General features: G+C 40.2%; 1 protein-coding gene across 1 annotated transcript; it reads right to left on the reverse strand.

Annotated features, from left to right (window-relative positions):
• Positions 1–1,795: 1,795 nt before the first annotated feature.
• On the reverse strand, positions 1,796–6,263 carry LOC114287050 (UPF0426 protein At1g28150, chloroplastic). Its single transcript, XM_028230317.2, has 3 exons — positions 6,005–6,263; positions 5,726–5,875; positions 1,796–2,133 (listed from the first exon to the last, which is right to left on the reverse strand). Exons 1-3 carry the CDS (start codon positions 6,041–6,043, stop codon positions 1,951–1,953), a joined length of 372 nt encoding a protein of 123 aa, XP_028086118.1. The 5' UTR covers positions 6,044–6,263; the 3' UTR covers positions 1,796–1,950.
• Between the last annotated feature and the right edge of the window lie 9,975 nt (positions 6,264–16,238).

Genomic DNA, 16,238 nt, shown 5'->3' on the forward strand with positions numbered 1-16,238 from the left:
TTCATAATATTAAAATGCCAGAGAAATTTACATACACAACCAGAGAAAATTAACCATAATAGAGACACGCAAGGGAGGAAAGTGATGTGATGTGGTTAGAGAAAATTATAAATACAGAGAAACTTAGACAGAGACAAGAGAGTAATAGACGTTCCATAGACAAATATATACTCCAGAGAAATTCATAGACAAAATCACATAAATATGTTCAAGAATAAGATCAAAACACAGAGAAATAATTTTTTTTTCAAAATACACATGTTAGAGAAAAATTCAAATAAGAAACATTCATTCCAGTCCATAATATTAAAATGCCAGAGAAAATTAAACATGATAGAGACACACAAGGGAGGAAAGTGATGTGATGTGATTAGAGAAAATTATAAATACTAGAGAAACTTAGACAGAGACAAGAGAGTAATAGACATTCCAGAAAAAGATAGACATTCCAATTAAAAATACATATTATAGAGAAATTTACAGAGCAGAGAAATTTATAGACAAAATCACATAAACATGTTGAAAAATAAGATGAAAACACAGAAAATTACTTTTTTCAAAATAAACATGCCAGAGAAAATTGAAAGAAGAAACATACATCAAGCAAAAACCATAGAAATTCAAATACCAAAGAAATTCACAGATAAAATTACACAAACATGTTCAAGAATAAGTTCAAAACACACAGAAATAACTTTTTTCAAATTCAGGTAGCTTTTTATTACGAAATTGAAACTCTAATTTATGGAAAGTTAACATAAAATACAATTAACTGTGTTTCAAGAGAAAATCTGGTTGTATTGTATAAAAACTTACCGGAGTTAGGATGAAACTTGAATGACGAGCTGATATGGCTTGAGATGAAGATGCGACGTGACGAAGATGAACTGAGATGACAATGAACGATGAACAGTAAAAACGGAGTCAGAGAAATTTGTGAGAAAGGAATGGGAATGATTTTTGCTGAAGATAACGAAACTCTAATGTCGATGGTGAAGATGATATTGAAACCCTAGTTCTGCTGGTCTCTTGTTCGTGAAGATGCTGGATGCTTGGAATGGAACTCAGACGTCGGAATGAGTTTCGTTTCTGTGTTGATTTTGAGAAGGGTATTTTGGTCCACAAAATAATTAAAAACGCACGCCAAGTTGTTCAGGGACCTGATGCATCACCATTTTTTTTGGTGTCCTTTATCCTCTAAATTATTATTATTAGGAACCTTAAAAAAAATTTCTCAAAAAAATATCATAACTAGATGTGTATATTATACACCCTTTTCAAGAATGTATATATTAGAATTTCGCTTTTGTTAAGGAACAAAGTTGTAATAAAAAGAACCAAAAAATATCAGGCATAAGAGCATCTCTAACCTTGCCAATTTTATCATCTAATTTAATTTTAAATTTGAGTAAAAAAATTAATTAAATATAAACTATTTTAATCTTTTTTATTAAATTTTTATTAAAATCTTTTAAAAAATTCCCGTTCTTATCCCAAATTTTATTTTTCATTAAATTTGATGGGAAAAAAAATTTAAATTCTTCATCCCCTTAAATTTTCATCAAATTCAAATTTATTATGAAAAAAAAGACACTTTCTTAATTTAATGAATATTTAATGATAGAATGCAAAAAAAAAATTTGAACACTTTTCTATCAAATTTAAATTCAATGAAAGAAAATGTAAAAGATTGGAGATACTCTAACGAACTAAAATGATGGTGGAACTGGAATTACTCAATACTATTTTTGTCATGCATTTTCCTTTTTCCTTTTTCCTTTTTCCAAGAATGACATTTAATAACCCTCACATCGAAAAACAGTTTTATTCATCATTTCAGGAGCCAATGATCACACGCAAACACACCATTGCATGTTTCTCAAATATTGACAACAAAGTTACATACATACTGAACCTATGAATCTCAAGAACCACCAATCATTCATTCATTCATTCGATCTCTATCTGTTGTGGGCTTTCTTCTTCTGGTTTGGCTCCAAATTCAGTATCAATTTCATCCTCTGTAATCCCAGAGGCTTCCACTGTCCTTCCAACCCATTCCTTAAGTGGATCTTCGTTCAAATCAAGCCTCAGAAGCCCAGCAAACATACCCCCCATGAAGGCCACAGGCTCCTAAAAAAGAGTAAGCATAATTTAAATTTGTAATAATAATAATAACGATAATCAAATGAAGATGTTAGAGTGTCTCTTACACCTTTTCTTTCATCAAATTTAAATTTGATAAAAAAAGAAAAGATTTTGTTGCTACAACATTCTCATCAAACCAATATCAAATCCAAGATATCTTAAAGTTTTCATCAAATTGAGGATGGTTATTCCTTTCATCAATTTACTGTTCATAGTCATTGAATATGCAGGGCATACACCATCACCAAACTACCGGCCGGTTGTCCCTCCGGTCAACCACCTCCTTGCAAAATTTATGGAAAAATTACACTGGTCGGTTGACCGGCTGGACATCCCCCCAGTTGTCCTCCCGGTCGAATTGTAGTTTGATGAAATTCTAAATTGTTTCGTTAGAACGTGCAATATCTGATGAAACTTTTACTCAAATTTAATGGGGAAAAAAAAAGATTATACGTCATAATACAAAGCAATAATCATTTAAAAAGTCAGAATGAAAGATGATGATCCAAAAATATTATTATCCCATAAAATTAATTTTTAGATATATTACTAAATAGGGGTGGCAAGAGCCAGACGGCCCAACCAACCCATTCCGGCCCAACTTGATTATTATTATATATTATATAAGGGTGGACAATAATGCCATGCCCAAATATTATCCTGCCACCCAAATATTATCCACATTGAGTTCACCAGAGCTAGCACAACCCTAAGTTTTCCTAGTTCTCTCATACATCATTAGAATAGACTCAAGAAAGAATAATACTTCATGAATAAGTTCAAATACCTCAAAATAATCTTCCGGTAAAATTGTGAAAAGAATTTCAATTCAAAGGTCATGCAGCGGTTTATAGTTCAGCAATAAATGAGTAAAGTATGCAAAATTTCTCTGTGAAACTGCATAAAGTACAATGGCCACGGGCAAGGTACCACAAACACTGACATGCGACACGAAACAAAAATGCCGACATGTGAATTTTCCGAAAATGCATTACAGGACATGCGAGGACACACAAAATATATAGTTTTATATATTTATTATATGTCATATATATTGATACATCACCCAAAGATAGTATAAAATGCAGCATAACATCAATTCCTATAATGTTAAATTGTTTTTCTTTATCATTGTATCCCAAGTTATAATTAGTTTCATGTCTATCTAAGCGACGGACACTTACGTCCCCAAGTGTCCAAAATGCGTATGGTTTTCAAACCAAAAAAAAATAGAACAAGTTTGGACAAGTGTCCGAAAAGTGGTGTTGTTCGACACAGACACACCACCTCCTTGGAAATGTCCGTGCTTTTTAGACAATGGGATAGATTCCTCACTAGTAAAAGAAAATACAATTTTGGTAAATGCTACATCATTATCTATTGCAGTTAGAACTCGGAAGAAAATAAAAATTTACTTACCTTTGGGTAGTTAAGGGTTATATCGAAACATGATAGTGCTTGAAGGTGCAGTAAGAGTGAGAGTTCGTATTTATAGAAAATGAAGGAGAAGAGAAGACAAAAACTATTACAGTGAAATACATCTCTACATGTTAGTAAAATTTATTGTCTACCAGTTTTTAATGGGCAAGGAAGTAGGAAATAAAAACAGGTAGTTTATATATTTTAAGCATTGTTAATCCAACATCAAAAGGAAAGGTCAAATAAATAATTGTGACTTCACATGTAATGATCCAACACAAGCCTTCAATGGACAAAAGTGGTGATATAAAGTAATGAAGATCCAATTTACAAATCAAGAAAGTTGTTTTGGTTCGGTTGTCATTAAGAAGAAGAGTGCACAGATGTCATTAAGAAAAAGTGTAGATATGATTAACAAGAAGACACCCAGGAACACAACTTTATGCAAAATATCAAATTGTATTCTCATACCAAAAGCCAGTCTTATTTATGGAAGCTCATCTATTTTCCTATCTTTTCAAGTTTTGACGAAATGAGCAACACATAGACATCAAATTCAGAAGAGCATTTACCACATTAGCAGCAAGCTTGGGCATCCATCAGTAGATTATTAGTAAATTAGAAGAAAACCAAAATATCAATTGACTGATAAAACTTATATAAACCAAGCCTTAAGTCCCATCAAATGGGGTCGGCCGCATGAATTCTTCTTCTCTACTCGACTTTATCCAAAGCTATTTCGTTAGTCAAATTAAAAAGATTCATATTTCTATTTAGTACACTAGTCCACATCAATATAGGTCTACCACTTCCCCTAACATTACCATCTACCGTCATTATATCGCATCTTTTCACTACTGCCTCTGTTCGTCTCTATTGTATATGACCAAACCATCTCAATCTATTCTCTCTCAACTTATCTTCTATCGGTATTACTCCTATTCATTCTCGAATATACTCATTCCTAACTATATTTTATCTAGTCTTGCCACACATCCACCTTAAAATCCTCATCTCAGTAACACTGATCTTATCTACATATTGTTTTTTAGTTGCCCAACATTCCGTCCTATACAACATCGCTGGTCTAATAGCCGTTCTATAGAACTTCTTTTTTAGTCTAATGGGTATTCGTTTATCGCACAGTACTCCAGACGCACTCCTCCACTTATGCCACCCTACCTTAATTCTGTGAACCGCATCCACTCTAATCTCCCTGGTCGTAGTGATAATCGATCCTAAATGATGAAAATGTTCATTCTTAGATAGTTATTGGTTCTCAATCTTTACATCTCCTCTGCTTCCATTGTGACTATTACTAAAATTACACTTTGTATACTCTATCTTAGTTCTGCTTATCCTAAATTATTTAGATTCAAGTGTTTTTTTTCCAAATCAATAACTTAGTGTTAACTCATTCTCTAGTCTCATCCACTAACACGATATCATCTACAAAAAGTATACACCATGGCACATCATCCTGAATATTGCGCGTCAACTCATCCATAACTAAAGTAAAAAGATAAGGACTTAAGATTGATCCTTGGTGCAACCTTATAGTAATTGAAAATTCACTTGTCTCTCCAACAGGCGATCTAATAGTAGCCACTGGCCACTGCAGCTTCATACATATCCCTAATCACATCAATGCAACCTTTTGTCATCCCTTTCTTCTCCAACACTCACCAGATGATATCTGGATAAAACCCATATATATATATATATCAAGAAAAAGTATGAGATTGCATCCCTTGAAGGAGACAAACAAGTGAAACATTGGGGACATCAAACATGCAACAATGTGGGTTGCTATAATCCTATTACTATTGCAAGTTGCAACAAAGAGAGAGGACAACATGAGTGTCGGTTCACCCTTATCTAGAAAAGCTAGGTACCCTCCCAAAATAAGATTTTAATTGAAGTAACAGACTCAGTAACAAACACATAAAAATCAATTGGGTTTCCCAGGCAACAAAATAAAATAAAATCCCAGGATAGGTTTACTTTCCGGGCTTTCCTCAGCAACCAAACGGAATATTAAGATTCAAATTTACAATCACTACAAATTCAGTCCATGCTCAAAGAGTTAATTTTTTATTTTATTTGAAAAAAAAAGGATGAAAAAAAAGAGGAGATGGATGAGAAAGGGATTAATTACCTTAAGAGCTTCTTTGAGAATGGGTTCATCTTTGGGATTAAAGAAAAATGCTTCAACATTCCGAGTGGGACGCTGCTGCTTTGGAAATGATGAAACTGGCGATGATGATGACCACAGTTGTTGTCTCACACCAACAACCTTCAATTTCCACTGTTAAAAAAAAAATTATTAATTAATCAACAAGCATAACTAACAAAATTTGGGAAAGGAAAGAAGAAGAAGAATTGTTGAGGAAATAGTATGAACAACATCAAAGATTGGAGAGAGAATAGGGCTTACGAGTGCACAATTTGGGGTAGAAGAGAGAATGAAAGACATATCTCTCTATCTATCTATCTCTCTTAAATGTCAAAAACAATACGACGAGCGAGAGGCTCCTGCGGATGGAGAGAGATGCTCTGCTGAATTTGGTACTTTCTAGGCTCCACAAACAATTCAATTAAACATTGTGATTAGGTCCTCACTTTTAGGACATGTTTGGTTCAGGTTTTTCAGCTGCTTAATTTTTTAAATTTGTATTTTAAGAATGAAAATCATTAGAGCATCTCTCATTTTTCTCCCTCTAATTTTTTCTTTTTTCTTTTTCCCATCAAATATAAGTCATTTCATGATAATTAAAATTTGAAAAAATTATTGATAAATCCCATTTAGAAGTGTTTTAATCTAAGAAGTCCATGAAAGAGTTTTTTAACCCATTTAGTCCCATGTATGTATAGTTTTATTCTATAAAGTCTTTTTTCTTGATTTATACTATTTTCTTAGACACTTATGCCCTTATATTTAATTTTGATACCCTTATAAATATTTTTTGAACGGTTAGCAATTTTATGATGTGAACATTCATATTTTAAAATTCACATTGGTAGGAATGTAAAACACTTATTTTCATTGTTTTGGTTCATTTTTGGTGGAGACCTTATTTTCATTGTTAGAAAGCTTGTAGGAGGGTGGGAGGCCAGCAATTGTTCTGAAAAGCCAGCTTTATTTCTTCATCGCTCTCCGACGCCCGTTTTCCTCACTTGAAAGCCAATATTGACCACCCCGGGGCCACTTTATTGAACCCTAAACCCCATATTTGTGTTGTACACACCTGGGAGGCCATCAATATTTGGTGGCCAACCAGTAATTGTGCTTGACCCTTTTGAACCCCTCTAAAAAGTTGGCTTTTCTCTCTCCTGGTTCACATTTTCTGGGTTTTGACCACATAGTTGTGTTGTGCACACATGGGAAGCCACCTTTTTGAGGTGGCCGACCAGCAATTGTCATTGACCCTTTTGACCCTTGGTCGGCCGGCCATGGGGGGTGGCCGGCTGGCTCCCTGAACCTTCTGAACCTAGCCAGCCATGACCCTCTCACCTGGTTCCTTACAGCTGCACTCTCTATTTTCCCCCAGATCCTGTATCCGATGAGGGGTCTTTTGGAGGGAAATTTGAATTTGATTTTCCCCCTCTTTCCTCCATTCCTTTGCCTATATAACCAGCACCCCCAGCTGCATTTTAAAAGGTTACAAAAACTTGTTTGGAGCTCTTGTATTCAATCTCTCTCTCTCTACTCCAAGCACCAAAACCCCTTAAGTTCTACACCATTTACCCTACACCTCATAGCACAAGGCCTCCATCCTCCATTCCAGCAACTTGAGGCTACTTTCCAGAGGTGAACAGCTCCCAAACTTGGCCCAAAAGTTGTTGAAGCTTGGTTCTACAAGGGTGAGTCCCATTTTCCCTCTTTCTTGCCTTGTTTTGCATGCTATCTAAGCCATACTTTCTAGCTTTTTTGGGCTCCGACCCAAACTGTAAATAGTCATATTTTGAGCCCCTTTTCATGTTTGATCAAGGACCTCCTACTGTTTGAGGTCTCCTGCTATCACTTGCCTCTTTATCTCTCTTTTAGGCTAATTTTTGCATAGTATTTTAGGCTTATTTGTGAGTTGTTTTGGACTTGGTCATAAACTATAAAATAACTTTTTTTGAGCCCCTCTTCAACATTGTTGAAGGGCTGTCCTCTGTTTGAGGTCTCCTTCTATCACTTGCCTCTTTATCTCTCTTTTAGGCCAATTTTTGCATAGTATTTTAGGCTTATTTGTGAGCTGTTTTGGACCTTTCCATAAACTGTGAAATATCTTTTTTTGAGCCCCTATTAAACTTTTATGAAGGGCTCTCCTTTGTTTGAGAACAGAAGCTACCACTTGTCTCTTTACCCCTCTTTTAGGCCTTTTCTTGCATGATAGTTTGGCCTTATTTGTGATTATTTTAGTGGCTTGATGTAAACTGTAGAGTGCCTTGTTTTGAGCCCCTCTTAAACTTTGTTGAAGGGCTCTTTTCCATTTGGGGCCATCTGCTGTCCCTTTGTGTTTAATCTCTCTTTTAGGGCCATTTTTGCATGATAGATTAGCCCTATTTGCGTTCATTTTTGAGACTTTTTATAAACTGGAAATATGCATGTTTTGGAACTTTCTTGCATCTATCTTCATGATTCATGATCAAATAATGCATGTTTTGTATAGCTGTAAGACATTCCATGTGCCTAGTTTCGAATTTCGGGGTTCATTCCATGCATCGGGTGCCATGTTTCCATGTTTCGGGACCATTTTGCATCATATTTCAGTACTGAAATTTGCATGTTTGCATATCATGTTCTATGCCTTGCCATGCTTTGGGTAGAGTGGCATTTGATGCCTTAGGCTTGGTCCTCGGTTTGCGTGCATGTGTACACGTATTTCGAGTGTCTCATTTTCATCTCATGGTTACTGATGTAAGTGTGGCTGAGGTCCACTCATGTTGGTGTAAGTCGAGACACATATCATCGCCTCGGTTTGCGTGCCCGCATGCACGCATTTCGAGACACATATCATCGCCTCGGTTTGCGTGCCCGCGTGCATGCATTTCGAAACATATCATTTTCTCGGTTTGCGTGCCCGCGTGCACGCATTTCGAGACATATCATTTTCTCAGTTTGCGTGCCCGTGTGCACGCATTTCGAGGCATCTCATTTTCATAGCATTGAGTATGTTAGGATTGTATCTTAGTTGCATTTCATGCATATCATGCATATTGCATCGTGTCCGGAATAAGAGTTAGCCCGGGCACGGGAAACGAGGTACATTTCGTACTCCGAGTGACGGAATGTGTCTCAATTCCCCAGTCACCGACACTCCGGATTATCCATGATGGAGTTAGGTTTTAGCTGTAGTTTCATGTGCATTCATCCTATATTGAGTTGTGCATTTCGACTCCTCGGCCATCATGCCTCGGTATGCGTGATTGGTGGCACGAGGATCGAGACATGCATATATTTGTGCAAATACATTGCTATGCCCCTTTTCTGCTCTCTATTGCAGCAAAACGAGGAATCAGCAACTTTTTGGAACTTGGCACGCATTTCAAGAACAGTTGTAAACAGAGGCTAATCGGGGCATTCCGGTGGATTTCCGCGCAAGACAGTCCGGACATGCATCATCCACCAGAAGCAAGGCAGTCCCTGGCTTGCACGCCAGTTTATTTGCTTTCTAGTTAATTCATTAATTAATTAGAATTCTGTAATATTTTGGACTGTAATATTCTTTTATTTGGGGACTGTAATATTTGGACTGTATTATTTATTCGGACCCTCCGAGTGAGGGCACAACTGTAATAAGTGTGCGTGTGTGTGTTGTATGTCTTCCAACCCCACGTCTTTCTCCCTTTTATTTATCCGCTTTTGATGGTTAGATTAAGGCATATTTCAATTAGCATACAGTATGACAGCATGTTTGCATCATTCATCTGTATTGCATGCATCGGGCTCGGCGCATCATATTAACTGCATTGTACTTTCAATTCCAAGTTGAATACATGTTAGTTGTAGCATTTCGTATGCCATCTTAGAATAGCCGAGCCTACTATAGTTGCATTTTGCATGTGTTGCATTAGGCATTTCTGTACACTTAGGATCATGCATGATTTCTAATATAGTTTCTATTTTGGCTTGGAGTACTCGGTGAGTTTTATGCTTTAGCATCCTTGCATGCGTGTGAGTGAATGTCATGATAGCATGCTTACCATGAGGCTATGTGCTTATCTGATATATCTGCCTGAATGCCTGTGGGTGAAGGTTGGGTTATCTGAATTGGAATGAATCATCAAAATGTTTCAAACCTACCTGCGGGTAGCAAACCATTTTCAAAAAAACAAACATAAAATGTTTTGTTCCAATTCGGGCGACCCGGTCTATACTTATATGCTGTGAGCATCACATAGTAACCTAGGCTAATAACCGGAATAAGAACTCACAATGTTTTCAAAAATTGATATCATGGTTAGTAGAGGCCGGTCTATGACCGGGCGAGCGGGGGTGCTCACGAAGTGACCTTCCCCAATCGTACCCAAGTTCCCGAGCCGAGGCAACTTTGGTGATGACGGACACGTGGCCTTTTGGCACCGAGTCAGGGTTTCCTAAATTTCCCAAAATAAAATATTTAGGTGGCGACTCTGTATCTGGCAAAGCAGTCCATGTTTGGCACTTCTTTCAAAAATCAGTTTTCCTAAAACGATTTGCCGGATTTGGACTCTTTGGTTCAGATTTAGAACCGTGACTGCAAAAGTCGAGTCCGAGCTGTAGCGAGGTCCCCCGCGGGCTTGTTACACTTAGTCGCTTTATTAAAGGATTTCAAAGATGTTTTCGCATGGTCCTACGAAGACATGCCTGGAATCAATCCTGAGATTGTACAGCACCGGATCCCTCTTGACCCCTAGGCTCGACCTGTTAAGCAGAAACTCAGGAGGATCCGCCCCGACTGGGCTCTCAAGATTAAGGAAGAGGTCACCAAGCAAATCGACGCAGGCTTCCTGCTGGTGTCCGAATACCCGACTTGGTTGGCCAACATCGTCCCAGTGCCGAAGAAGGATGGCAAGATCCGAGTGTGCGTGGATTTCAGGGATTTGAACAGAGCTAGTCCGAAGGATGACTTTCCCTTGCCGCATATTGACGAGTTGGTGGACTTCACAGCGGGGCATGCTTTGCTTTCGTTCATGGATGGCTTCTCAGGTTACAATCAGATAGTGATGGCACCAGAAGACACGGAAAAGACTGCTTTTACCACCCCGTGGGGGACTTACTGCTACAAAGTGATGCCGTTTGGGTTAAAGAATGCTGGAGCTACATATCAACGGGCCGCGACTACAATATTGCATGATATGATCCACAAAGAGGTTGAGGTGTACGTGGATGACATGATTGTCAAGTCCAAAGAAAAAGAGGGCCACTACACCGCCTTGCAAACGTTCTTTCAAAGGATCAGAGAATTTCGGTTGCGGCTAAATCCTCAAAAGTGTACGTTCGGTGTTACAGCGGGAAAAATACTGGGATTTCTGATTACACAAAAGGGCATCGAGGTCGACCCTTCAAAAATCAAGGCCATCTTAGAAATGCCACCACCAAGGATTGAAAAGGAGGTGCGAGGCTTTCTGGGTAAAGTGCAATTCATAAGACGGTTTATCTCAAAATTAACCTTGACTTGTGAACCACTTTTTGGTCTCCTGAAGAAAGGCAAGAAATTCTAATGGGACGGCCGATGCCAAGCTGCTTTTGAACAGATCAAGGAATATTTACAGAACCCGCCTGTGTTGTCACCGCCAGAGCCGGGGAAATCGTTGATATTATACCTTTCAGTGACCGAGACCACAATGGGCTGTATGCTCGCGCAAGAATCAGAGGACAAAGTGGAGAGAGCCATCTACTATCTGAGCAAGAAGATGCTAGAGTATGAGACTCGCTATACGCCGTTGGAGAAGGCTTGCTTTGCTTTGGTATGGGCTACCAGGAAGCTGTGGCACTACCTGTTAGCTCACTCCGTAATGTTGGTTTCACGACTCGATCCCATCAAATATCTTTTTGAGAAACCGGCACTTGCGGGTAGGCTAGCTCGTTGGTTGTTGTTGCTCTCCGAATTCGACCTGAAATATGTAACACACAAGTCAGTCAAGGGAAGAGCAGTGGCAGAGTTCTTAGCCGATCATCCAGTGGAAGGAGGTGAAGCAGTTGAATACTCATTCCCAGATGAAGCCATTTTGCACATCGACGATGAGTATTGGACGATGTACTTTGACGGAGCGTCAAATTAGTACGGGTATGGGATAGGAGTGTTGCTGATAGCACCCGACAATTCCCGTATACCTCTAGCCTTCAAACTCCGGTTCAAAGTCTCGAACAACAAAGCAGAATATGAGGCATGCATTGCTGGTCTAGAAGCGGCCCTGGAACTAGGAGCAAGACGGTTGGACGTCATCGGGGATTCAAACCTTGTTGTGTCTCAAGCAAAAGGAGACTGGAAAGTCAAAGAAGAAAAGATGATGATGTATCACCAGACCTTGGACTTGTTAATTCCCAGGTTTGAGAAGCTAAACTTTGCTCATCTTCCAAGAGAACAACAGGTTCGCAGATTTTTTAGCAACTCTATCTTCCATGATAGACATCCCGTTCGGAATCCGGATGCGTCCAGTCATCATTGACCAGAAATTTGCGCCAGCCTATGAGTCAATCGCTGCTATAGATGAGGTTCAGGACGAAAACCCCTGGTATTATGACATTTGGAATTTCTTGGAGAAGGAAGCATACCCGCCAGGGGTAAATGCCAAGGATAAAAGGGCGATCAGAAGAATGGCCATTTAGTTCATCATCTGTGGGGGTAAGCTGTATAAGAGAGGTCATCTGGGAATGCATAAGTTGTATGTTAAAGTCGAGGAATCAAAGCGCCTGATGGAGGCCATCAATGGAGGAGAATGTAGTGCACATATGAACGGAGTAATGCTAACACGGAAGATCCTCTGACAGGGTTACTACTGGTCCACCATGGAGGAGGATTGTATCGGTTTTGTTCGGCGATGCCACAAGTGTCAGATCCATGGAAACCGCATGAACGTCCCGCCGTCGAAGCTGTACAACATGACTTCACCATGGCCATTTTCAGTTTGGGGAATTGATGTGATCAGGGCTGTCACTCCGAAGGGGTCGAATGGGCATGAGTTCATCCTAGTCGCGATATATTACTTTACAAAGTGGGTCGAGGCCCAATCATATGCCGTGTTGAAGGCATCGCACGTTGCAAAGTTTATCAGAAACAACATCATCTGCCGCTACGGGGTCCCAAACGAGGTCATTTCGGATAATGGTTCCCACTTTAAGAATGAAGTGATTGACTTGTTGGAAAAATACAACGTGGCTTTCCATAAGTCATCCACATACCGGCCGCAAACCAACGAAGCGGTCGAGGCCACCAACAAGAATATCAAACACATACTGCAGAAGATTGTGGAAACCTACCGGGATTGGCCAGATAAGCTGCCATTTGCTCTGTGGGGCTACCGGACTTCAATTAGAACTTCTACCGGAGCGACTCCGTATTCATTGGTTTATGGGATAGAGGCCGTTCTACCTATCGAGATTGAGGTTCCGTCATTGCGAGTATTGGCTGAGTGTCAAATAGCTGAAGCAGATTGGCAGTAGAGCAGGTTTGAGGAACTCATGCTCTTTGATGAGAGAAGACTGAAAGCACTGTACCATGTTCAAGGCTATCAGCGCAGAATTGCCCGGGCTTTCAACAAGAAAGTTAAGTCCAGGAATCTAAAGGAAGGAGATTTGGTGCTCAAGGACAACCGAGCTCCTATCCACGACCCAAGGGGCAAGTTCAGACCCAATTGGACTGGTCCTTACATCATTAAAGCTATCTGGTCAGGTGGAGCTGTGGTTCTAATGGATCTAGATGGCCTAGAGTTCTCCCAACCGATCAACATGGACAAGTTGAAGAAATATTACCCCCGAGAGGCTCGCTAGGCCGAAAACTCGAAAGGGCGACCTAGGCAAAAGTTAGAGCATAAAAAAAATTGGAAAACATAAAAACTGAGCTCGCAAGGTTGAAAACCCGCAAAGGGCGGCCTTGGCAAAAGTTAGAGCGTAAAAGGAGAGTGAAAATACTCGAGTGAACCTAAACCTGAACTACATAAGGCTTGATTCCCATCTTCGGGATACGTAGGCAACTTCATCCTGAAGTTCAGCCATAAACTTTTCCCCGATCAACTTTGTCCATTTGATCATCTCAGTCATCTTTGTCTATAAGCTTCCATTTGAATCTCCGGTGCAGTGCTATTCAGACTAGGGGCAACTTTCCATTGCCATGCAGTGCCACAGCACTCTTCAGACTAGGGGCAACTTTCCAGTTGCAGGGATCCAAGGTTATGCATCTTAGTGACAGATCTCAGGCGTGTCCAGCTCTGATCCATATCGAAAATGGTTTTGAAAAGTTTTAATAAAAGTTGACTTTGTTCAATTAATCTTTCTACAACTAAGACCATTTTTGGACCAAAGCGGAAAATTTTCAGTACCACAACCTTCAATTTCATTGATTTCAAAATAGAGTTCTCCTGCTCTTGCATACAATCGAAGTTGCTTTTTTATCACATTCATAAAGAAAACTTGAAAGTACTAATAAAGCAATAAATCCGGGGCATAGTCAAGTCAGGTGTCCCTGCGCCCCCTCCCAGAGCTGGTCGAAGCTTCTGATACCAAGCTGAGCCCAATCTGTGCCTCTTCATTGAGCCAATCCAAGCACTCGTCAGACAAAGTATAACTGAAAGTGGGAGCGGGGGCCAGGAGTTCTCTCGTCCTCCATGCTGTGGCATATCGGGCAAGCTGTGCACCTCAAACTGGGAAGGCAGTCGGATACTCTATCCCCTATGACGGACAAGTCTGATCATGACCAAACTGGCGTTGAAACCGGAACGGAAAGTAGAATACACAGTGAGTCAGACCAACCAACTAGATCCCGGTTTGCCGGAACATGCTATAGCTCATTGCCGGGAGATTAAGCCAAGGACAGCGCCAAGCGATGCGATCTGCAGACAAATTGCACATCCAGTCGAACCACCATTCCTCATCAAAGGCATCGACTAGGCGTTGTCGAAAGAAGTAGCCACGAGCTGAGTAGGCTGGGCAAGAGTCCACAACCTGCAATTTATCCATCAACCACACCTGGGGAGAGATGAAAAATGAGAGAATAAAGAATAGAGAGATGTACAATGAGAGAAAGGTAAGACAAGGGTTTTGTGAGAAAAACCGAGCCTGAGGGCCGAGTGATGTGAGCATTACATATGTGAGATTGGGTGGGAAACATTACCTACAGCAGTAGTGGACTCCCCGCAAATCTGGTCGTCTCCCGGCGATGGAAAGCATCCAAGCCCATCAGCGTCTTAGCCAGTTTCATCACATTACAACTCTTTCCATCATTCAAGCCTTGAGCAACTTCAATCAGGCGAATGCTAGATCCACCAAAGCCCGACGCAAGCAGAAAGTGAGATAGCATACACAAGCAAAGGGCATGTTGTCGGAAACCTAGCCAATGATGGTCGCCACGGTCACCGGCGTAAGAAAAGCGATAAATCAATCCGAGGATGTCCAGTTTCCCATTACAGGTCAGAGACCGAGCGTCATGCGTGGTGAGTCCACACATCCGCCCTAAAGCTTGGGCGTGACCAAAGCGAAACTGAGGCAAGATCTCTTCACAACTTTCGGATTCCATCAAAGCTTGAAAATCTTCAAAAGTGGGACATACCTCTTGCCCGCCGAAGCTAAAGACATGTGTTACCGGGTTCCAAAACCTTGCCGCGGCATGAAGGAAGGGAAGGTGTAGCGGAGTACGGCTCAACGTGAATAGTGCATTCAAGCCAAAGCCCCGGAAGTTCAACTTTTCTGAGCCATCTAAAGAAGCAATCCAAGCTGTGAGATTTTTGACGAGAAAAGCTTCCATTTTGGTGCAAAACTGAGATGAAATGAATGAGCCACGGAGCTAGGACTTTTAAAGGGGATAAGACACTGTTTGGGGGGACACGTGTCGAAAATTTGGTGGTGGCTGGGCTAAGTGGCCGACCGGCCACCTTTTCTAGCAGGCCGGCCACCTCTCCCCCCCTCAAATGCAAAAAGCTGGTCGGCCAGCTCCCAAAAGTGGTTGGCCATGCTGCAATCTGCATATTTGGCCCTGTTTACTCTCCAGAAGAAAGTTCCTAGCATTTCCATGCATCGGGAGTGTCAAAAGCCTCAATTTCTCTCTGTTTCGGATGCGTTTCGTCGCCCAAATCGTCTGAAATACACTTTGTTTATAGAGTTGTTGTTAAATCTTGCTTATCGAGTTGTTATTTTGCTTATCGAGTTGTTGTTTTGTTGGTCGAGCTGTTTCGTTTACCGAGTCTCGTTTAATCGAGTTGCTGAGTCTTGTGCATTTGAGTTGTTACTCTTTGTTTATCAATTTTGTTGTGTTTTGCTTATCGAGTTGTAAACTTGCTGAGGTTTTTGTTGTTTCTCAGTAAGATTAGGTTGTTTAGTTTGTCGTGTCGGTTCGCTACCTGACTTGGCAAATACACAATGCATATTTACCGTTCAATCTCATTATTTGCAAAATGATGCGATGCGATGCCGAGAACATAAAGTACAACACTTTTTCAAAAAAGCTGTTTCATTCCATCATGCTTCCTTTGTTACAACATTTTAC

The sequence above is a fragment of the Camellia sinensis genome, unplaced genomic scaffold (genome assembly GCF_055761805.1).
Source record: "Camellia sinensis isolate YWXY unplaced genomic scaffold, ASM5576180v1 Unanchor13, whole genome shotgun sequence".
Taxonomy (NCBI): Eukaryota; Viridiplantae; Streptophyta; class Magnoliopsida; order Ericales; family Theaceae; genus Camellia; species Camellia sinensis.